Source organism: Chiloscyllium punctatum, chromosome 18 (assembly GCF_047496795.1).
Source record: "Chiloscyllium punctatum isolate Juve2018m chromosome 18, sChiPun1.3, whole genome shotgun sequence".
NCBI lineage: Eukaryota > Metazoa > Chordata > Chondrichthyes > Orectolobiformes > Hemiscylliidae > Chiloscyllium > Chiloscyllium punctatum.
In genome coordinates, this window is record NC_092756.1 from 97,224,937 (window position 1) to 97,249,705 (window position 24,769).

Sequence of the window (24,769 nt, forward strand, 5' to 3'; positions counted from 1 at the left end):
ACAGTGCAGAGGGAGCTTTACTCTGTATCTAACCCCGTGCTGTCCCTGTCCTGGGAGTATTTGATGGGGATAGTGTAGAGGGAGCTTTACTCTGTATCTAACCCTGTGCTGTCCCTGTCCTGGGAGTATTTGATGGGGATAGTGTAGAGGGAGCTTTACTCTGTATCTAACCCTGTGCTGTCCCTGACCTGGGAGTGTTTGATGGGGGGGGGACAGTGTAGAGAGAGCTTCACTCTGTATCTAACCCTGTGTTGTGCCTGTTTTTGACAATGACAGTGTAGAGGAGGCTTTATTCTATACCTAACACCCTGCTGTCCCTGTCCTGGGATGGGAGGGACAGTGCAGAGGGATCTTTACTCTGTAAATAATGTAAGATCGCAAGAACACAGAGCAGGAGTGGGCCATCTGGCCCTTTGAACCATCTCTTCCATTCAGTAACATCATGGCTGGTCTTTATTGTTGACTCAGCTCCACTTACCTGCCCGCTCACCATAACCCTTCATTCCTTTACCGTTCAAAAATCTATCTATCTTTGCCTCACGAGCATTCAACGAGGTAGCCTCAGCTACTTCACTGGGCAGGGAATTCCACAGATTCCCGACCCTTTGACTGGAGTGGTTCCTCCTCAACTCGGTCCTAAACCTGGTCCCCTTTATTGCTGAGGCTATGTCCCCTGGTTCTAGTTTCACCTGCCAGTGGAAACAACCTCTCTGTTTCTATAATATCTATTCCCTTCATAATTTTATATGTTTCGATAAGATCCCCCCCTTATTATTCTCAATTCCAATGAATATAATTCCAATTTCCTCAGTCTCTGCATAAACCAGTGCCCTCAACTCCGGAATCAACCGAGTGAACCTCCTCTGCTCCCCCTCCAGCGCCAGTACATCCTTTCTCAGGTAAGGAGACCAAAACTGTGCACAGGTGTGTGGCCTCACCAGCACCCCGTACAACTGTAACATAACTTCCCTGTTTTTAATATCCATCCCTCTAACAACGAAGGATAATATTCCATTTGCTTTCTTAATTACCTGCTGCAGCTGCAGACCGACCTTTTGGGATTCATTAAGACCCAAGCTCTCCAAAGTCCTCACCCAGTGTGCGACCAAAGGAAGAGAGTGTGTGTGGAGAGTAGGGGTCTTGCCCAGGACTGTGTGCATGAGTCAGACAGCAGAGCAACAGTTGGGAGTCAAATCGGGTCTTGTTTTGGCCTCCTTTGAAGATTAATCCCTCGCCCGTAGAGTCACACAGCATGAAAACAGACCCTTTGGTCCAACCAGTCCATGCCAAACATAATCCCAAACTAAACTAGTCCCACCTGCCTGCTCCTGGCCCATATCCCTCCAAACCTTTCCTATTCATGGACCTATCCAAATGTCTCTTAAACTGTACCCACATCCACCACTTCCTCAGGAAGTTCATTCCACACACGAACCACCCTCTGTGTAAAGCATTTACCCCTCATGTCTTTTTTAAATCTCTCACCTCTCACCCTTAGCCTCGTAATCCCCCATCCCAGGGAAAAGACGATGACCATTAACTCGATCCATAGCCCTCATGATTTTATGAACATCTATCAGATTGCCTCTCAACCTCTTATGCTACAGTGAAAAAACTTTTCAGCCTATTCAGGCTTCTCATTGTAACTCAAACCTCCCATACCCAGCTTAAACACTTGGGTCTATATATACAAGAGATGTATAGTCCACTGGTATGTTTACAGAAGTGTGTAAAACAATAGTTATCAGATTGTCAATGTTGATAAATTCTTTCAATGAGGGAGTCTTGGCCCAGGGACTATTAAATTCATGTTCCAAATTTCCAACATATACAGGAAAACTCAGTCTTTTCAGCACAGAAACATGTCATTCAGTCCGATAAATCAATGTCCATATTGATAGAGATATGTGATATCTGAAATATGAATGTAAAATACCATTGGTCGGGATAACATATATATCTTTTCGCAATTCTAAAAAGGACACCTTGCAAAGCAAAAGGCCATGAATACAACAATAACACAGCATTTGCAAGGACCAGGCTGTTTGGATGGAGATGTGAAGTCTCCAATCTTGTCAGAAACAGGTCACATGGTCCAGTTATTAGTGTAATAAGGCAGCTGAATTGTTAATTTAGACAGACATGAAGTCTGAAATAATTTGCCTGATGAGCAATAGTCCTTCACTCTTTCTCTCTCTTTCCCTGAAACTCCTTTCGTAGGTGTTGTGAATCAAAAACCCACTGGAAGGGCTCATTGACACTTGTGAAGGGTTCGTGAAGAAGATTTTGAAATCTACCTTACTATCTCCAGAAAAGAAAATTTATCCAGCCCCAACCAATCCAAGGGGTTATTCCAGTGCCAAAAGCTTGTGTGTGTCTTCAGTTGCAGATCTATTTTTGAAACAATCAATGACTGTACCTTTTCTTCTGAGTTTAACTGCTACCTCATCAAAGAATGTTTGAGAAAACACTCTGTAGAGTTGTACCTTTTTTTTAATCTGTGTTCATGTGAAAGAGAGAGAATGGGTGTGAGAGAGAAAGTATGAGAATGAGTGAGTGTGAGAGAGAGAGAGAATGTGTGTGAGAGAAATGTGTGTGCATGTGAGAGGAGAATGTAAGAAAGAGCATACGTATGAGAGAGAGGGAATGTGTGTGTATGTGAGTGCATGAGAGTGTGAGAGAGAGAGAGAATGCGTGTGTTCATAAGCAAATGTGTGTGAGTGAGTATGTGTTACAGGTGTACGTGTTAGTGGCTGTCTGTGTGAGAGAGTGTGTGTGTGAGAAAGAATGTGTGTGTGAGAGTGTGTGTGTGTCTCTCAAATGCACACATACTGTCACACTCACACCCACTCTCTCAACACACACACTCTCTCAAACTCATATACTGTATGTGTGAGTATGTGTGAGAGTATGTGTGTGAGAGTGTGTGTGTGTTTGAGAGAGTGTGAGTCTTTGAGAGAGAATGTGTGTGAGAGAGTGCAGGTGTTTGAGAGAGTGTGTGTGAGATATTTTGAGAGAAAGTATGCAAGAGAGTGTGGTATGAGAGAGTGTATGTGTTTAAGAGAGAGTGTGTGTGGGAGAGTGTGTGTATTTGAGAGAGAGAGTGCGTGTGAGAGAGTTTAAACCTTTTGTTAAGAATCATTGCATCTTCACTTGAGTATGTTTTGCTTGCATTAAACTATTTCTTTATTTGTTATCTGGACACCAGGTTAATTTGTTTCTGATCCTAAAGTAAATACAGTCAGATACCAATATGACTGGCAATATTACTGCTCTTTTTAATTCTGCCTTTGTAATGGTGAGCAGATGGGAGTCAGAATACTGGGGCAACCTGATGTTAATGTGATGAAGGAGTTTGCTCACTCACCAGGCGCTTATCAAAATCTGAACCTTGTTGGCCATGAAGGCAGGATAGTAGCCTCTTGTGGGTGACGCAAGTTGCTCTCCGTGTGGGTTCGATCCTGTTTTCAAACTGAACAAAAGTAGGGACAAAGAGGTGAAAGGTCAATGTGTTTAATGAATGGGAAAGCAGTCTGCCATGGGAGCAGGAGGGGTTCAAAGTTCAAATGCAAAAAAACCTTTAGCCCATTGGGTATCCCCTGGAAAACCAGAACCCCGCTTGGTGGAGCTTGAAGAGAAATAGGACTTCAGCTTCACTCACCCCAAGGCATCAATCGACTACAATACAGCACCCCTTCAGCGCTACACTGGATTATCAGCACTCCCTCAGCGATACACTGGAATATCCACACTCCCTCAGCGCTTCACTGCAATACCAACACTCCTTCAGCGCTACACTGGATTATCTGCACTCCCTCAGAGCTACACTGGAATATCAACAGTCCCTCAGAGCTACACTAGAATATCAGCACCCCTCAGCGCTTCACTGCAATACCAACACTCCTTCAGTGCTACACTGGAATATCAGCACCCCCTCAGTGCTACACTGGATTATCAACACCCCCTCAGCGCTACACTGGATTATCAACACTCCCTCAGCGCTACACTGGAATATCAACACCCCCTCAGCGCTACACTGGAATATCAACACCCCCTCAGCGCTACACTGGATTATCAACACTCCATCAGCACTTCACTGGAATATCAACACTCCCTCAGAGCTACACTGGAATATCAACACTCCCTCAGCGCTACACTGGAATATCAACACTCCATCAGTGCTACATTGTAATATCAACACTCCCTCAGCGCTACACTGGAAAATCAACACTCCCTCAGCGCTTCACTGGAATATCAACACTCCCTCAGCGCTTCACTGGAATATCAACACTCCCTCAGCGCTACACTGGAATATCAACACTCCCTCAGTGCTACACTGGAATATCAACACTCCCTCAGCGCTACACTGGAATATCAACACTCCCTCAGTGCTACACTGGAATATCAACACTCCCTCAGTGCTTCGCTGGAATATCAGCACCTCCTCAGCGCTACACTATAATATTAACACTCCCTCAGCATTTCCATATAGAATATCAGAACTCCCTTGGCGCTACAGTGGAACATCAGCACTCCCTCAGCATTTCTGTCTCAGAAGAACAGGCAACTAATAAAGCAAGAGGAACTTTGTCCTTCATTGCTAGCAGGATGGAGTTTAAAAGCAGGGCAGTTATGTTGCAGCTGTAAAGGGTGCTGGTGAGGCCACACCTGGAGGACTGTGTGCAGTTTTGGTCTTCTTACCTGAGAAAGGATGTACTGGGCTTAAAAATGTGTTGCTGGAAAAGCGCAGCAGGTCAGGCAGAATCAAAGGAGAAGGAGAATCAATGTTTGGGCATGAGCCCTTCTTCAGGAATGAGGAGGGTGTGCCAAGCAGGCCAAGATAAAAGGTAGGGAGGAGGGACTTGGGGGAGGGGCGGTGGGAATGCGATAGGTTAAGGTGGTAGAAGGTTAAGGTGAGGGTGATAGACCAGAGAGGGGGTGGAGGCGGAGAGGTCAGGAAGAAGATTACAGGTCAAGAAGGCGGTGCTGAGTCTGAGGGTTGGGACTGAGACAAGGTGGGGGGAGGGGAATGAGGAACCCTCCAACCACAAGGGATGAATGCAGATTTCTCCAGCTTCCTCATTTCCCCTCCCCCCACCTTTTCTCAGTCCCAACCCTCAGACTCAGCACCGCCTTCTTGACCTTAACCTCCTTCCACCTATCGCATGCCCAACGCGCCCCCCCCAAGTCCCTCCTCCCTACCTTTTAACTTAGCCTGCTTGGCACACCCTCCTCATTCCTGAAGAAGGGCTTATGCCCAAAACGTCGATTCTCTTTCTCCTTTGATGCTGTCTGACCTGCTGCGCTTTTCCAGCAACACATTTTTAAGCTCTGATCCCCAGCATCTGCAATCCTCACTTTCTCCTAAAGGATGTACTGGCACTAGAGGGGGTGCAGATGAGGTTGACTGGGCTGATTCTGGAGTTGAGGGATTTGACTTATGAGGGGAGACTGAGTAAACTGGGATCATATCCATTGGAATTGAGAAGAATGGGAGGGGGTCTTATAGAAACATATAAAATTATGAAGGGAATGGAAAGACAGAAGTAGGGGGATATTTCTACTGGATGGTGAAACTAGGACAAGAGGGCATAGCCTCAAAATTAGTGAGAGCAGATTTAGGACTGAATTGAGAAGAAACTTCTTCACCCAGAGGGTTGGGAATCTATGGAATTCCCTGCCCAGTGAAGTAGTCGAGGCTTCCTCAGTAAATGCTCTTAAAGCTAAGTTAGATAATTTTTTGGAACAGTAATAGAATTAAGGGTTACAGTGAGAGGGCGGGTAAGTGGAACTGAGGCTATGAAAAGGTCAGCCATGATCTTATTGAATAGCAGAGTGGGCATGAAGGGCCAGACGGCCTACTCCTGCTCCTAGTTCTCATGTTCTAAAGAATAATTATGACATGGGATGGGAGAGTCATGTCTGGTTTCCCCGTTGACTGAACCATGGAGTTGCCCTGAGGTGTGGAACTTCAATTAGGTCAGAGCAAATAATTTGGTTTGAGCACGAGATTGAAAATGTGAGAATGGTAACCCATGGGTTTATCTTGTTCCTGTCCAGCACTGAAAAGGATGGATAATAAAAGAACAAACTCTCAGTTATCCCTCACTGGTGGGCACTGAGTCTCATCATCGGTACAGTGTAGAGCAGTGCTATCTCCAGCAGAGAGGGCCCATACCTGGATGAGATCTTCACTGAGGAGCTCCGAATTCTCACTTCTGAAAAGGAAGAAGAGAAACCACAAGATTAGTCCAAGGATTAAGTCAAAAACCAATATTGGAGATAAGGGACTTGATTGGATTTGGTTTACCATTGCTGCATATCCAGAGATACAGTGAAAAGTATTGTTTTGTGAGTTATCCAGGCAGACCATACCTTATGTAAGTACATCAGGGTAATAGAACAGAATCCAGAATATAGTGATACAGCTACAGAGAAGGTGCAGAGAGAGATCAACTCTAATATATAAGAGGTGTATATCAATACTTGTATATAATGTGTATGGTGAATATTCATCCCCCTGGACTGATTTCTGGATGGTTGGACTGACAGGTAAATAAAAGGCTGATCAGTTGGCACTACACTCGCCAGAGTTTAGAACAATGAGTGGGATCTTATAGAAACTTCTAAAATTCTAATGGGACCAGGCAGGGTAAGCACTAGAAGGATGTTCCTGATGACCAGGGGGTCCAGAATCAGGGGTCACACTCTAGTGATATGGGTTGGCCATTCAGGACCGAGATGAGGAGAAACGTTTTCACTCAGAGAGTGGGAGCCTGTGGAATTAGAACAAGAACAAAGAACAATACAACACAGAAACAGTCCAAGACTGCGCTGATACATTTTGCTCTTCAGTTCTAAAACTGTCTTCACTTACATGTCCCTCTATTCCCTTCCTATTCACGTATACTCTGCCATAGAAAGCAGTAGAGATTAAAACATTGAATGTTACCAAGAAGGAGTTAGATATAATGATCATAATCATGATGGGAAGTTGATGGGTCATTTCGATTGAGTAGATAAGGAGCAGCTGATCCTCCTTGTAAAAGGAACAAGAACGAAAGGTTATTGATTGAAAGTGAGACACAAAAGAAACCAGGATGTTGTGAGGAACAGAAAACATTTTCTATATCAATATCCAACTCCTTCACCCAATAAAGGGGCAGCACTACAAAAGCTTGTGATTTCAAAACAACCTGTTGACCTGTGACTTCTAACCTTACATGACTCACGGGTGGAAGATTCTGGGCAAGATGGTGGCGGAATAGGGCTCCTCACTAGAGCTCTGACCACTTTTCTTTCTTCCTTTCTCGCTTTCTTTTTTTTTAGCCCTTTAGTCTTCAGAGCTGAGGCATGGAGATAGTGATGAAAGCTGCTGGGGGACTTTAATGGTCAGCCAAGAGGCAGCTGGTCATGTCTGGCAACATCGCGGCTTCCTGTCTGTGTGGAGTTTACACATTCTCCCCGTGTCTGCGTGAGTTTCCTCAGGGTGCTTCAGTTTCCTCCCACAATCCAAAGATGTGCAGGTTGGGGTGGATCGGCTGTGGGAAATGTGGGGTTACAGAGATAGGGGCTTCAGTCTGGGTGGGATAAGGGCTTTGGAGAGGTGTGGTGGACTTGATGGGCCGAATGGCCTGCTTCCCCACTGCAGGGATTCTATGCTTCACCCGGTGCCTGGAGTAGTGTCAGAACAGGACTCTGCAGCAAGGTGAAACCACGGTAATGGAGCGGGGCAGCAACGGCGAACCAACATAAACTCAGATAGTGACAGCAGCTGGAGAGCACGGGTGGGTCTGAGGTCGGAGTGTGTGGGTCTGACATCAGAGTGGGTGGGATTCAGCTCAGTGCAGGTGGGATTGAGCTCAGTGCGGGTGGGTCTGAGGTCAGAGGGCGTGGGTCAGAGCTCAGTGCGGGTGGGATTGAGCTCAGTGCGGGTGGGATTGAGCTCAGTGTGGATGGGTCAGAGCTCAGTGCGGGTGGGATTGAGCTCAGTGCGGGTGGGATTGAGCTCAGTGCGGGTGGGTCTGAGCTCAGTGCGGGTGGGTCTGAGGTCAGTGCGGGTGGGTCTGAGGTCAGTGCGGGTGGGATTGAGCTCAGTGCGGGTGGGATTGAGCTCAGTGTGGGTGGGTCAGAGCTCAGTGCGGGTGGGATTGAGCTCAGTGCGGGTGGGATTGAGCTCAGTGCGGGTGGGATTGAGCTCAGTGCGGGTGGGATTGAGCTCAGTGCGGGTGGGTCTGAGCTCAGTGCGGGTGGGTCTGAGGTCAGTGCGGGTGGGATTGAGCTCAGTGTGGGTGGGTCTGAGCTCAGTGCGGGTGGGTCTGAGGTCAGTGCGGGTGGGTCTGAGGTCAGTGTGGGTGGGTCTGAGGTCAGTGCGGGTGGGATTGAGCTCAGTGCGGGTGGGACTGAGCTCATGGTGGGTGGGTCTGAGGTCAGTGCGGGTGGGTCTGAGGTCAGTGTGGGTGGGTCTGAGGTCAGTGCGGGTGGGATTGAGCTCAGTGCGGGTGGGATTGAGCTCAGTGCGGGTGGGATTGAGCTCAGTGCGGGTGGGTCTGAGGTCAGTGCGGGTGGGTCTGAGGTCAGTGTGGGTGGGTCTGAGGTCAGTGCGGGTGGGATTGAGCTCAGTGCAGGTGGGACTGAGCTCAGTGCGGGTGGGTCTGAGCTCAGTGCGGGTGGGTCTGAGGTCAGTGCGGGTGGGTCTGAGGTCAGTGCGGGTGGGACTGAGCTCAGCGTGGGTGGGATTGAGCTCAGTGCGGGTGGGTCTGAGCTCAGTGTGGGTGGGTCTGAGGTCAGTGCGGGTGGGATTGAGCTCAGTGCGGGTGGGTCTGAGGTCAGTGCGGGTGGGTCTGAGGTCAGTGCGGGTGGGATTGAGCTCAGTGCGGGTGGGTCTGAGGTCAGTGCGGGTGGGACTGAGCTCAGTGCGGGGCAGTTAAAGGTATGGAACTGAGATAGAATTTGAAATACTGGACAGCTTCTCTCTTTAGCTCCAACCCTGGCAACATCCTTTTAAATCTGTTCTGAACCCTTTCATGTTTAACAACATCCTTCCTGTAGCAGGGAGACCCAGAACTGAATACAGTATTCCAAAAGTGCCCTAACCAATACAGCCACAACATGACCTCCCAACTCCTATTCTCAACGCACTGACCAGTAAAGGCCAGCGTACCAGATGCCTTCTTCACTACCCTCTGTACTGAGACTCCAATTTCAAGTGTTTAAGATATTAGAATCTTCTCATTCGACCACCAAGTGACTTTCCTCTGCCACTCCAGAGCAGACTTGCCCTGGAGATCCCAGATGGGATAGTGGGATCCAGTGGATGTTATACTGCCCAGGATTCCAGCCAGCTAGTGAGCTGCACCATTACAGCAGTTTCTGATTTAGATGCCGCAGTTCCCACACAATCATGAAGCGTCCCTTTTGTTTTGACCAGTTTGGAGAAGAACTAAGAGGCTCTGTCTGGAGATAACCTGAGGTGCGGCCTGCAGATGCTGTAAGCAGAACTGAGACAAGGAAACTGTACAGAACATGCGTGCACTCCCATACACTCAGGATTCAGGAATGCAATAACCTGCATTTAATCAGCACCTTTAACACATTAAGCATCTCAAGATGCTTGAGAGGAACATTATAAAAGAAAACTAAATTCTAAACAACGAGACAATAGGAAGGCACTAGATGATTTGAGTATAGGGAGAGGTTGAATAGACTGGGGCTTTTTCCCCTGGAGTGTTGGAGGCTGAGGGGTAATCAATTCTGAGGGGTTTGGATAGGGTGAATAGACAAAGTCTTTTCCCCGTGGTGGGGGAGTCCAAAACTAGAGGCCATAGGTGTAGAATGAGAGGGGAAAGATTTAAAAGGGAACTAAGGGGTAGTTTTTCATGCAGAGGGTGGTGAGTGTATGGAATGAGCTGCCAGAGGAAGTGGTGGAGGCTGGTACAATTGCGACATTTAAAAGGCATCTGGATGGGTATATGAATAGGAAGGGTTTGGAGGGATATGGGGCCGGGTGCTGACAAATGGGAATATGTCAGATTAGGAGGGCTGGTCAGAACGGATGATTTGGGCTGAAGGGTCTGTTTCCATCCTGTGTAACTCTATGACTCCAAGAGAACGGGTTTAGATTTGAAGGAGCCTCTTAATGAGGGTGAAAGGTAGAGGCTTAGAGAGATTTAGAGAGCGAATTCAGAGCTTAAAGCCCAAGCGGTTTGACGACACAGTCGGCAACAATGGGTGATTAAAATCAGCAATGCTCCAAAGAGCGGAATCGGAGGAGGACAGAGAAAGTGTAGGTTTAGAGGCTGCAGGAGGTGACAGAGGTAGAGAGCAGAGTCGGAGATTAAGCCACGGAGGGTATTTCCCACAGTGTTTCGAATGTGTGATGTTATGAACAGGAGCCATTGGGGTTGGCCAGCAGTTTTCACCACTCCCTCCGTGACTCCCTGCAGAAAATCAGGACTTAGAGTGTTTCCTTTCTAAGACAAAGAACTGCCGAGGCTGGAGCTCTGAACCAAACCCAAAATGCACTGCAGAAACCCAGCATGTCTGGGAGCATCTGTGGAGACAGAAACAGAGTTAACATTTTGAGTTCAGTATGACTCTTCTTCAGAAACCAAATAGGTTGGGGGGGATGGTGAGGTGGGGAAGTGAGACTGGTCCTGCTAGAGTCTGCTGCAATTATTTTTATAGCTGGCTCTAAAACCCTCATCCATGCTTTTGTGACTTCCAGAATCGATAAATCCAATTTTGTTGAGCCCAGGGACCCATCACTGGTACGACTTCAGGTGAGCGGCATCATGGAAGGTTCCACCGCAGCCCCACCCCCCTCCCATTTATCTCTCAGCCCCCCCCCCTTGTTACAACAATGAGTAAAAACAATGACTGCAGATGCTGAAAACCAGAGTCTAGATTAGAGTGGTGCTGAAAAAGCACAGCAGTTCAGGCAGCATCCGAGGAGCAGTAAAATCGACGTTTCTGGCAAAAGCCCTTCATCAGGTATTCCTGTGGTATATGAGGTGAGATTAGCATCAAATACTGCATGGCAAGGTGCCCAAGCTTAATGACAGTCCTTGGCTTTGCCTTCCCTTAGAGAAGCTTCAACCAATTATCCCTCAGCCCTCCTCACTGAGGAATGGTAGAGATACTGAATGAGGTAAAAACAATGACTGCAGATGCTGGAAACCAGTGTCTAGATTAGAGTGGTGCTGGAAAAGCACAGCAGGTCTGGCAGCATCCGAGGAGCAGGAGAATTGACGTTTCGGGCAAAAGCCCTTCATCAGGTATTCCTGATGAAGGGGTCCTACCCAACATGTTGATTCTCCTGCTCCTTGGATGCTGCCAGACCTGCTGCGCTTTTCCAGCACCACTCTAATCTAGACTCTTGTTACAACAATGGGTGACACTCATTGCAGTCACCATTATTGGAACTAGTTTTCAATACCAGCTTTATCACGGTAATTTAATTCAAATTCTACCAGATTCTCTGATAGGATATGAACTTATGTGTCAAAACCACTGGCCTGAATGGAGTTGGGGATTACTGGTCCTAGTGATGTTCAACCACTGTCTATTGCAGAGCTTGAGTTAGATTTGACCAAGAGGGTTCTGGCCTGGACATGATTGGACTCATCGGGTTGCAAAAGCATGGACGAGGGTCTCAAAGGCAGCTATGAAAATAAGTGTGGTGCACTGCAGCAGCCTATCTCCCTGCCCTTCCGGATAGACTGGAATTCTAACAGTCCTGTCTGAGAGTGATATTGGAGAGGCCCCATCCATCCAGACTGGGGAAAGCAGAATCTCTGCTCTCAGAATCTCAGATCGAAGCATTTGGATTTAAGACAGATTTGAAGAGAAGGCAAAGACAACTGTCTCCAGATTTTAACTTCCTTTGAGAACTGTTCATTGCATATGACACTCATATACGGTAATCTGAAGTACATCAGGCTCTAACCTTATTGTCTCATTGTTAAAACTGTTCTCTATACAGGCTTCTCTCTAGCCAACTTATCCATTCCGTTCTGTTCTCTGTCAATCAATCCTTTTTAACTCTGCCCATGCTGTACTATTTATACCCAGTGTGGAGCAGCCCTGTGGTATCTTTACCAGGCCGCTCCAGGGTGTCAAAACCATTTCACAATATCAGATTATTTAAATTCAGCTCATGCACATTTAAAAGGTGTTAAATTGTACAAGCTATGTCCATAGATGGCACAAAACTAGGAATGGCTGTGTACAATGAGAAGGATAGTGACAGAAATCAAGAAGAGACCGTGTGGAGAAATAGAAGGCAAATGAAATTGAACACGGAGAATTGGAAATCGATACATTTCTTAAAGAAGAATTCTTTGAAGTTTGCATCCTGTATAGACAGGGTAATTAAAAAGGCCTTTAGCACACTTGCCTTCATTGCTCAGTGTCTTGAGTCAGGGATTTGGGACATCATGTTGAGATTGTACAGGACACTGGTGAGGCCTCCTCTGGAGTACTGTTTCCATTCTGGATGCCCACTTATAGGAAGGATATTATTAAGTTGGACAGGGTTCAGAAGAGATTTACCAGGAATGTGCCGGAATTGAAAGATTTGTGTTATAAGGAAGGGCTGGATAGACTGAAACTTTTTTCCCTGAAGCGTAGGAGTTTGAGAAGTGACCTTACAGATGTTTATAAAATAATGAAAGGTGTAGGTAGAGTTACTAGTGGTTTTCCTTTTTCTAATGTGGGGGATTTCCAGACCAGGGGACACATTTTTAAGGTGAGAGGAGAGAGATTTAATAAAAGACATGAGGGGCACTTTTTTTTTGCAGAGAGAGCAACCCGCGATTCATGTGTGGAATGAACTTCCTGAGGAAGTGGTGGATGTGGGCACAGTTACAACATTTAAAAGACATTCGGATAAGTACATGAATAGGAGAGGTTTGGAGGGATATGGGCTAGGAGCAGGCAGGTGGGACTAGTTTAGTTTGGGATTATGGTCAGCAGGGACTGGTTGGGCCGAAGGGCCTGTTTCCGTGCCGTTTGACTCTATGATTCTGTGTTGATACCTGACCAACAGGCATGGCATGATGCAATATCTAGACCTCAATCTTAGGAATTAAGGTTGAATTTGTTAAAGGCATGAGCATGATCAATGTGGTGCTTGTTGGTGATGCTTCATCTCTTTGAAGGAAGGATATTGGAGCCAACGGAGGAGGTGAGAGTTCTATAAAATGAGATTAGGAATGTTCACGACAGACTTCTCAAAAAGAGCTGAAACGTTTTTCTCTGAAATTGAACTAGTGAAGTAGGTAAGACATGTTTTCAAAGCTTAAAGCCAGCTCCAGAGTGGTCTTTTGCTTACAAAATGTTGATTGAAAAGATGGTCTTTGAGAGTGTAAATAGATTCTTTGATGATTTATATTATGCAGAAGGTTGGAAGCTGCACTGATTCCTGTCTCTCCCATTCCTTTGAGTCACCAAGAAATTTTCAATGGAACCAGATTGATGATATAGAGTCATAGAGTCATAGAGATGTACAGCATGGAAATAGCCCCTTTGGTCCAACCCGTCCATGCCAACAAGATATCCCAAACCAATCTAGTCCCACCTGCCGGCACCCGGCCCATATCCCTCCAAACCCTTCCTATTCACATACCCATCCAAATGCTTCTTAAATGTTGCAATTGTACCAGCCTCCACCACTTCCTCTGGCAGCTCATTCCATACACATACCACCCTCTGTGTGAAAACGTTGCCCCTTAGGTCTCTTTTATATCTTTCCCCTCTCACCCTAAACCTATGCCCTCTAGTTCTGGACTCCCCGACCCCAGGGAAAAGACTTTGCCTATTTATCCTATCCATGCCCCTCATACTTTTGTAAACCACTATAAGGTCTCCTCTCAGCCTCCGATGCTCCAGGGAAAACAGCCCCAGCCTGTTCAGCCTCTCCCTATAGCTCAAATCCTCCAAACCTGGCAACATCCTTGTAAATCTTTTCTGAACCTTTTCAAGTTTCACACCATCTTTCCAATTGGAAGGAGACCAGAATTGCACACAATATTCCAACAGTGGCCTAACCAATGTCCTGTACAGTTGCAACATGACCTCCCAACTCCTGTACTCAATACTCTGACCAATAAAGGAAAGCACACCAAACACCTTCTTCACTATCCTATCTACCTGTGACTCCATTTTCAAGGAGCTATGAACCTACACTCCAAGGTCTCATCGATTACAAAGGTATCAGGCAGTTTCTAGTTTAGTAAAGAAACAGGTCAGCCAAGCTTCTTTCATCAACACCGTGTTAATTACAAAGAAAACTTCCTCAATCAAGCTTACAAAGACCATTAGGAGAAAGTGAGGACTGCAGATGCTGGGGATCAGAGCTACAAATGTGTTGCTAGAAAAGCGCAACAGGTCAGGCAGCATCAAAGGAACAGGAGAATCTACATTTTTGGCATAAGCCCTTCTTCAGGAATGAGGAAAGTGTGTCCAGCAGGCAAAGATAAAAGGTAGGGAGGAGGGACTTGGGGGAGGCGCATTGGGAATGCGATAGGTGGAAGGAGGTTAAGGTGAGGGTGATAGGCCGGAGAGGGGGTGGGGGCGGAGAGGTCAGGAGAAGATTGCAGGTTAAGAAGGCGGTGCTGAGTCCGAGGGTTGGGACTGAGATAAGGTGGGGGGAGGAGAAATGAGGAAGCTGGAGAAATCTGCATTCATCCCTTGTGGTTGGAGGGTTCCTAGGCGGAAGATGAGGCACTCTTCCTCCAGGCGTCTTGTTGCCATGGTCTGGTGATGGAGGAGGCCAAGGACCTGCATGTCCTTGGCGGAGTGGGAGGGGGAGTTAAAGTGTTCAGCCACGGGGCGGTTGGGTTGGTTGGTGCGGGTGTCCCAGAGGTGTTCTCTGAAACGTTCCGCAAGTAGGCGGCCTGTCTCCCCAATGTAGAGGAGGCCACATCGGGTGCAGCGGATACAGTAAATGATGTGTGTGGAAGTGCAGGTGAATTTGTGACTGATATGGAAGGATCCCTTGGTGCCTTGGAGGGAAGTGAGGGGGGAGGTGTGGGCTCCCTATACACCTCCATTCCCCATCATGAAGGCCTCAAAGCCCTCCGCTTCTTACTTACCCGCCGAACCAACCAGTACCCTTCCACTGACACCGTCCTTCGACTGACTGAACTGGTCCTCACTCTGAACAACTTCTCTTTCCAATCCTCCCACTTCCTCCAAACCAAAGGAGTAGCCATGGGCACCCGCACAGGCCTCAGCTATGCCTGCCTCTTCGTCAGTATGTGGAACAGTCCATCTTCCGCAGCTACACTGGCACTATCCCCCACCTTTTCCTCCGCTACATCAATGACTGTATCGGCACTACCTCGTGCTCCCACGAGGAGGTTGAACAGTTCATCCACTTTACCAACACCTTCCACCCCGACCTCAAATTTACCTGGACCATCTCAGACTCCTCCGTCCCCTTCCTAGACCTCTCCATTTCTATCTCGGACGACCGACTCAACACGGACATTTACTATAAACCGACCGATGCCCATAGCTACCTAGATTACACCTCGTCCCACCCTGGTCCCTGTAAAAACGCCATCCTATATTCCCAATTCCTTCGCCTTCACCGCATCTGCTCCCAGGAGGACCAATTCCAATACCGAGCAACCCAGAAGACCTCCTTCTTCAAATACTGCAAATTCCCCTCAGACGTGGTTGATGATGCTCTCCACCACATCTCCTCCACTTCCCGCTCCTCTGCCCTTGAACCCCGCCCCTTCAATCGCCACCAGGACAGAACCCCACTGGTCCTCACCTACCACCCCACCAACTTCCAGATACATCGTATCATCCTTCGTCATTTCCGCCATCTCCAAACAGACCCCACCACCAAGGATACATTTCCCTCCCCTCCCCTATCAGCATTCCGGAAAGACCACTCCCTCCGTGACTCCCTCATCAGGTCCACACCCCCCACCAATCCAACCTCCACTCCTGGCACCTTCCCCTGCAACCGCAAGAAATGCAAAACTTGCGCCCACACCTCCCCCCTCACTTCCCTCCAAGGCCCCAAAGGATCCTTCCGTATCCGTCACAAATTCACACACACATCATTTACTGCATCCGCTGTACCCGATGTGGCCTCCTCTACATTAGGGAGACAGGCCGCCAACTTGCGGAACGTTTCAGAGAACACCTCTGGGACACCTGCACCAACCAACCCAACCGCCCCATGGCTGAACACTTTAACTCCCCCTCCCACTCTGCCAAGGACACGCAGGTCCTTGGCCTCCTCCATCGCCAGACCATGGCAACAAGACGCCTGGAGGAAGAGCGCCTCATCTTCCACCTAGGAACCCTCCAACCACAAGGGATGAATGCAGATTTCTCCAGCTTCCTCATTTCTCCTCCCCCCACCTTATCTCAGTCCCAACCCTCAGACTCAGCATCGCCTTCTTGACCTGCAATCTTCTTCCCAACCTCTCTGCCCCCACCCCCTCTCTGGTCTATCACCCTTACCTTAACCTCCTTCCACCTATCGCATTCCCAACGACCCTCCCCCAAGTCCCTCCTCCCTACCTTTTATCTTAGCCTGCTTGGCACACCTTCCTCATTCCTGAAGAAGGGCTTATGCCCAAAACGTTGATTCTCCTGCTCCTTGCATGCTGCCTGACCTGCTGTGCTTTTCCAACAACACGTTTTTCAGTTTTGCAAAGACTATTGACTGAAAACGTTTAGTCATTGTCAAAGTACTTACAATCTTTATTCGAGCATCTTAAAATTAACTTTACAAACTATTATTGAACAGTCCACTGCACATATCAAATAACAAATGCAACTCCACAGATTTCTCATTTTCCAGATCTTGCTGCATTTGAACATGGACTGCTTCAGTGTCTGAGGAGTTGTGAATGCTGCTGAACATTGTGTAATCATCAGTGAACATCCCCACTTCTGAGTTTATTGATGGAGGGAAGGTCATTGATGCAGCAGCTGAAGATGGTTGGGCCGAGGATACTACCCTGAGGGACTCCTGCAGAGGTGTCCTGGAGATGAGATAACTGACCTCCAAAAACCACAACTATATTCCTATTTAACAGGCATGGCGCCAATCATTGGAGAGTTTGCCCCTTGATACCATTTGATTCCAGTTTTGTTAGGGCTTCCTGTTGCAATGTTAAATGCAGTCCCTCTCCTCTCCCCTCTGGGATTCAGCTCTTTTGTCCATGTTTGAACCAAGGCTGTAATGAGGTAAAGGAACTGAATGGCCCTGGGGGAGCCCAAACTGGGCATCACTGAGCAGGTTATTGCTGAGTAGGTGCTGCTTGCTCACCCTGTTGATGACACCTTCCATCACTTTACTGATGAGAGCAGACTGATGGGGTGGTAATTGGCCGGGTTGGTGGTGTACAGGACCTACCCGGGCAATTTTACACATTTTTTGGTAGATTAAATTAGATTATATTAGATTAGATTACTTACAGTGTGGAAACAGGCCCTTTGGCCCAACAAGTCCACACCGACCCTCTGAAGAGCAAACCACCTGTTCCCCTACATTTACCCCTTCACGTAACACTATGGGCAATTTAACTTGGCCAATTCACCTGACCTGCACATTTTTGGATTGTGGGAGGAAACCAGAGCACCCGGAGGAAACCCATGCAGACACGGGGAGAATGTGCAAACTCGGTTGATGCGAGTGTTGTAACTGGAATGGAACAGCTTGGCTCGGGGAGCGGCAAACTCTGGAGCACAGGTCTTGGACAATTTCATTTTATTCATTCATGGGATGAGGGTGGTTCTGGTTAGATCAGCAATTAATGCCCAATCCTAACTGGTAAAGGTCAATACCCATTGCTGTGGGTCTGGAGTCACATGTAGGCCAGACCAGGTAAGGATGGCAGCTTCCTTCCCTAAAGGACATTAGTGAACCAGATGAGATTTTCCGACAATCACCAATGGACTCATGGCCATCATCAGACTCTTAATTCCAGATTTTTATTGAATTCCAATTCCACCATCACCAATCAGCAGGATTTTAACCCAGGTCCACAGAACATACCCTGGGTCTCTAGATTAACAGTCCAGCAATAATACCACTAGGCCGTCACCTCGCGGCCAGGGAGGATTGCTGGAATATTGCCAGGGCCCATAGCCTTTGCAGTACCCAGTGCCTGACCATCAGTGTCCGCTAACAAATGACATTTTACAGATTACACACTCAGCCCTTTCATTTATAAACGTGCATATATTGTGTTTGCAAAACTAGGAAAGCTTAACTTGAATACAAGTAATTACATGCCACAAGTCAGATTGGCAAGGTTTAAGTTTCACAAACCTAACCCATCATCATCACATGTTAATGCTACTCTCTTAACTCTGTAAAGACTGTTCCAAATATATCCACAGCCCAATTGTGACTCTTTTCATCACAGTAGGCCTAACTCCATCTTTAAGTTCACTTTCTAAACAGCTACTCGCAATTTGCATCAATAATATCAAAATGGCTGTATTCATCTCTGTTTACTGATCAAGATTCCTTTTGGCACTTCCAAGAATATTATTGAGATGTTCTATGTATGCTTTTTCTACCTCTGGATAAAAATTGCCGGAAAACCTCAGTAGGTCTGGTAGCATCCGTGGAGAGAAATCAGAGTTAATGTTTCGGGTCAAGTGATCCTTACTTAGAACTGATCTTCAGTTCTGGGGAAGGGTCACTTGAACCAAAACGTTAACTTTGATTTCTCTCCATGGGTGCTGCCAGACCTACTGAGGTTTTCCAGCAATTTCTGTTTTTGGTTTCTGATTTCCAGCATCTGCAGTTCTCTCGGTTTATTTTGTCTATGTTGGCTTTGATTGCTCGACTCTTTGAGATCTTCCACTTTCTTTTCATTCCATTCCAAACGTATCTTATTCATTCTTCCTGAGCAATGTCAAAGACTTCTTCGTTTTGGAATTTTAATTTCTAAGAAGTTTACTCTTTCAGGAAATTAATGAACCAAATCCTTTCACAGCCCTCGGGTGTTTTCCCCACACATCTCTGTTGATAGTTGTATACTGCTAATGGGTCCTTTAAGTTAAAACTCCCACAACACCAGGTTATAGTCCGAAAGGTTTATTTGGAAGCACTAGCTTTTGGAGCGCTGCTTCATCGGGTGGTTGTGGAGAATAAGACACAGAATTTATAGCCAAATGAGTACAGTGTCGTGGAGCTGTGATGATACATTAAACAATTTTAGATCAAGTCTTTCATCTTTTCGAATGGGATGTGTTGGTTTCTGTTCTTTGATTTGGAAATCCTTTATATTTGTAATGGAAAGCTAACCAGCTTCGAAAGCTTCTACAGTTCTAAAGGAGAGCCTTATCCGACTTGAAATGTTAACTCTGTTTCTCTCTCCAGACGCTGCCAGATCTATTGAGTTTCTCTTGCATTCTCTCTGTGCTTGTTTCAAAATCATCTCCCTTCCTCCCTCAGAACAGATTTTTGTCATGGTTTTGATTAAGAGCAGATGAATAAATCTGCACTGAGGAAGTGTTGTTCTCTTTAACTGCTTTTAAGGTTTGAGTCTTTCCTTCTACACTGCACACTGTCTCTTTTTCACTCAACAGATTGCAGCGGAATTTCAACTTTTCATTGCCCTTTTCACAAGGAAACTCCAACAGACCGTAAGTTTTGTTTTTTAATTCTGCACTCAACTAATTATTCTGATCCATCAGCAACTCCAGTTCCAGTTCATGTTGTTTTACATATTACTTTATATGGACTTATTCACTCAAAGTTATCAAGTTTAATGCGGAAAACTGTCCCGTCATATTTGCTTCTGCAAGTATATGCCGAAGACACCTGACTCATACTGAAGTGTTCTCCCCAAGCCTTGCTTTCCATTAACAAACTCATCTCTTGTGGATGAAAGTTGGTTCTCCCCATCCATCAGGCTTCCCTTCAATTACTCATTATTAGCTTCTCATGTTTACCCACAGTAATCGTGGCAAATTCAACACAATCCAACAACTGCTGAAATCTAGTCATTGGAAATCAAGGGGAAAATGCAGGATGTGAGGAATGTCAGATCAGCCACGATCCTATTGAATGGTAAAACAGGATCGAGGGGCCGAATGGCCCTGTTTCTTATGGTCTTAGGTTACTGTCTGTGCTAGCCATGTCATTATCCAATACAAAGTCTATAGATGACTGATAATACAAACCAATAGATAAACTGGGAACAAAAGTCTTTTCCTTGGGGTGGGGGAGTCTAGAACTAGAGGGCATAGGTTTAGGGTGAGAGGGGAAAGATATAAAAGAGACGTAAGGGGCAACTTTTTCATGCAGAGGGTGGTATGTGAATGGAATGAGCTGCCAGAGGATGTGGTGGAGGCTGGTACAATTGCAACATTTAGAGGCATTTGGATGGGTATATGAATAGGAAGGGTTTGGAGGGATATGGGTGCTGGCAAGTGGGGCTAGATTGGATTGGGATATCTGTTCGGCATGGACGGGTTGGACCGAAGGGTCTGTTTCCATGCTGTATATCTCTGTGATTCTATGATTCTAATTCCCACATTTACTAAGTTTCTTCACAATTTAATTCTGTGAAAGGGAACAAGTCATTCATCAAACTATCTGGAACACAAATCATATCATTAGCAACCATCAGTGACTGAACAGTCCCAGCACTTTACAAATTTTGATTTGTTCTCTTGTTTTTGACGGAGGAGTACGGGATTACTTCTCGCTTCGAGATAAAGCCTCTATAGTCTCCATTAACCTGACTCATTTCAGCTTTATTCAAAGAAAGGTCCCTTGACTGTACTGAGCTGTGTCCCCTTCATTCTTGTCGGTTATCTGAGAATGCATAATTGGTTTACTGTGCTGCGTGCAACAATTAGCATGAACGTGCTCTATCTTGTTGCGGTGGAAACACAATATGGAGGTACCGGTATTGGACTGGGGTGGACAAAGTCAGGAGTCACACAACACCAGGTTATAGTCCAACAGGTTTATTTGAAATCACAAGCTTTCGGGTGAAGAACTTTTCAACTTATTCAGGTTTGTGTGGGGTGATGGACAAAGGATTTCTCTCACACAAAGGGTGTGAAGGCAACCTTACGGTCATCAGGCAGCCTGGCTGCTTGCCGAGCTTTTGAGACCTTTTGGTTCTCCATGTCTATGCTTACAATTGTAGGGAGCAAACTCCTAAATTCTTCAACGAGAATTACTTCCCTGAGGTTCTTACTTATGGAATCTACTTTGAGTGTCCCCATCCAATGCATCAACAATCACAGGTACATCATTTAACCTTGCCAATCTCTGATCTACTCAGACTACTGCTGTAGGTTTTGAAATTTCTACCTACAAGGGACCAACTCATAAGCATTTAAGATAGTCTTGTTGGCTCTTTCACAATATGACAAAGGCACCTCAGAAAGCAATTTCATGGGTGGCACAGTGGTTAGCACTGCTGCCTCACAGCGCCAGGGACCCGGGTTCAATCCCAGCCTCGGGTGACTGTCTGTGTGGAGTTTGCACATTCTCCCAGTGTCTGCGTGGGTTTCCTCTGGGTGCTCCGGTTTCCTCCCACAGTCCAAAAATGTGCAGGTTAGGTGAATTGGCCATGCTAAATTGCCCTTAGTGTTAGGTATAGGGGAATGGGTTTGCGTGGGTTGGTGTGGAGTTGTTGGGCCAAAAGACCTGTTTCCACACTGTAGGGAATCGAATCTAAACTTTGTGGGTTTTGCCTGAGTAGCCTTCAGCTTTCTGTGGGCCACTACATTTGTTTGCAATTAGTATGAACGAGATGGAAATTGCCTCGATGTCCTTTTCTTGGAATGTTGCTATTGCTTGTGCAAGTTTAAACAGTTCTGCTGTCATCCCACAGTGTCTTCACTGAGCTCAGCAGAATCCTCTGTCAGCGATAGCATCAGAGGACCCTTTACAGTTCAAACAGATCAGATCTTGATCCAATTGGCTTTGTATTCCTTTTGCTCTAACTTATAAGTTTCTAACTTATTTGTTTCTCGTGACGCCCAGTTTAGGGTCACTCAGCTCCTGACCTCATTACAGCCTTGTTTCAAACATGGACCAGAGGGGAGGGGAGAGGGACAGCCCTGGACATCAAGGCTGTATTCGGCTGAGTGTGGCCCTCGCAAAACTGGAATCAATGGGTACTGGGGGCAAACTCTCTGCTGGTTGGAGTCATATTAGGGAGATTCATACAATCCTTAGATAAGCACATGGATGATTTTGGGATAGTGTAGGGGGATGAGCTGAGAATAGTTCACAGGTTGGTGCAACATCAAGGGCCGAAGGGTCTGTTCTGCGCTGTATTGTTCTATGTTCTGCGTTCTATACCTGTTAAATAGGGAGATGGTTGTGGCTGTTGGAGGTCAGTCATCTCAGCTGCAGGAGATCCTCAGAGGAGTATCCGAGGTTCAACCATCTTCATCTTCAGCTACTTCATCAATGACCTTCCCTCCATGATAAGGTCAGAAGTGGAGATGTTCGCTGATGATCGCACAATGTTCAGCACTATTCATGACTCCTCGGATAATGAAGCACTCCATGCCCAAATGCAGCAAAACCTGGACAATATCCAGGGCATGAGCAGACAAGTGACAAGTAACATTCGCACCTCCCAATTGCCAGGAAAGGAACATCTCCAATAAGAGACAATCTATTCACTGTCCCTTGACATTCAATGACACCATCAGCACTCAATTCCCCACAATCAACATGCTTAGGGCTACCATTGACCAGAAATTGAACTGAACTTGCCACATAAACACAATGAGCACAATAGCAGTCAGAGGCTGGGAATATTGCTGAAAGAAACACACCTCCTGACTCCCCAAAGCCTGTCCACCATTTACAAGGCTCAAGTCAGGAGTGTGATGGAATACTCCTCACTTGCCTGGATGGGTGCACCTCCAACAATACACAAGAAACCTAATGCCATCCAGAATAAAGCAGGCTTGATAAGCTCCACATCCACTCCCTCCACCACTGGCACTCAGTAACAGCAGTGTGTACTATCTACAAGATGCTCCGCAAGAATTCACCACAGATCCTCAGACAGCGCCTTCCAAACCCATGACCACTTCCATCTAGAAGGACAAGGGCAGCAGATACATGGGAACACCACCCCCTGCAAATTCCCCTCCGAGCCACTCACCATCCTGACTTGGAAATATATCGCCGTTCCTTCACTGTCGCTGGGTCACAATCCTGGAATTCCCTCCCTAAGGGCATCGTGGGTCAACCCACAGCACATGGACTGCAGCGGTTCATGAAGGTAGCTCACCCCCACCTTCTCAAGGGGCAACTAGGGACAGACAATAAATGCTGGGCCCACATCACACAAATAAAGAAAGATCATCAAATGGGTGATTTGGTTGTGGGTTCATTAAAAAAAAGAAATAATTTCTTAAAAATAAAATGAAAAAAATGAAGCTTTTTCTCCTTCCAATGGGCTTCTCTCTTTAGCTCCAACCCTGGCAACATCCTTGTAAATCTTTTCTGAATCCTTTCATATTTAACAACATCCTTCCTGTAGCAGGGAGACCAGAAGTGAACACAATATCTCAAAGGTGGCCGAACTAATGTCCTGTACAACTGCAACATGACCTCCCAACTCCTGTACTCAATGCGCTGATCACTAAAGGCAAGCATACTAAATGCCTTCGTCACTCACCTCAAAGTTTGTCATCTCAGATATATACCTTTACTCTGGTGCACAAGAAACTTGTATTGGCATGTCCTTTCTTTATGGTAACTATTGCTCTCATTTCCAAATACTCATGTTCAGCTATAGACTTGGTGTCATGCATATGTTGAAGAAGGGCTTATGTCTGAAACGTCGATTCTCCTGCTCCTTGGATGCTGCCTGATCTGCTGCGCTTTTCCAGCAACACATTTTTCAGTCGTGCACAACCCTCCATATATTTGAGATTGGGGGTGGGGGTGCACTGATTTCTTTTTAGTGCCACTCCTCCACTAGCCAAACCAAATTTTCAATTTAACCAGTTTGATGATCTGACCTATTACACAGTTCAAAGACGGTCTCTGGTTCAATATTAAAATCAAGTCAGCTAGGTTTCTTTAGAATAACAGGTTCAGTACGAACAAAACTTTCATAAACAAACTAGGTATATGTTGTCAAAAGAAAAATAACATACTCTAAAATTCCAAAATTAACATGAGGCAAATATGGGGACCATAACCATGGTCAATCTCTCACACAACGCCTGTTAAATAGCAAAGAGATGGTTTGTTATAGATGACCTCAAAGCTTTTCATGTTCTGGTAGTTCATTGTACTTTCCTGAGATTATGATTTCCTAGATTCTGGAAACTATACTCCAGCAGGTAATCACAGGCACAACTCAAGTGTTCTTACAGATAAAGCTAGCACTGCCCCTGGATTTTCTTAGCTGCTCTAATCTTGCTCAGTTGCAGGACACAATGACTAAATGTGGAGCTTCTGCACCCACTCTCTGCTGCACACTCCTACTGGTGCCCTACAGCTTCTTCTGAACCCTAACACGCAGTGGCTTGCTGATACCTAAAAGTTCTTCCTGGGTTCTGAGCTATCCAACAGCCCTTAACTACATATTAAACACCATCTACACACAACCAACCAGATGAATTCTGAACAATAGTCATTTTCTGCATGAAACCTCCCTCTGTCCCTGTCTTCTAACTCCCAGTGGCTCTGACCCATGAACTAATTTACAACGACATCTGAACTGTTTTGTGGGGTCTATTGAAAACCTTGCAACAAGACCCATCCCTTTGTCAGTCAGAA

General features: G+C 46.3%; 1 protein-coding gene across 1 annotated transcript in view; it reads right to left on the reverse strand.

Annotated features, from left to right (window-relative positions):
• Positions 1-24,769, reverse strand: part of LOC140489385 (SH3 domain-binding protein 1-like) — a 71,775-nt gene that overhangs the window by 41,135 nt on the left and 5,871 nt on the right. The window contains exons 2-3 of the mRNA XM_072588885.1: positions 6,179-6,218; positions 3,368-3,472 (exon numbers count right to left, since the gene is read on the reverse strand). Coding sequence (XP_072444986.1) covers positions 3,368-3,472; positions 6,179-6,218 — 145 coding nt within the window. The remainder of the gene's footprint in view (positions 1-3,367; positions 3,473-6,178; positions 6,219-24,769) is intronic.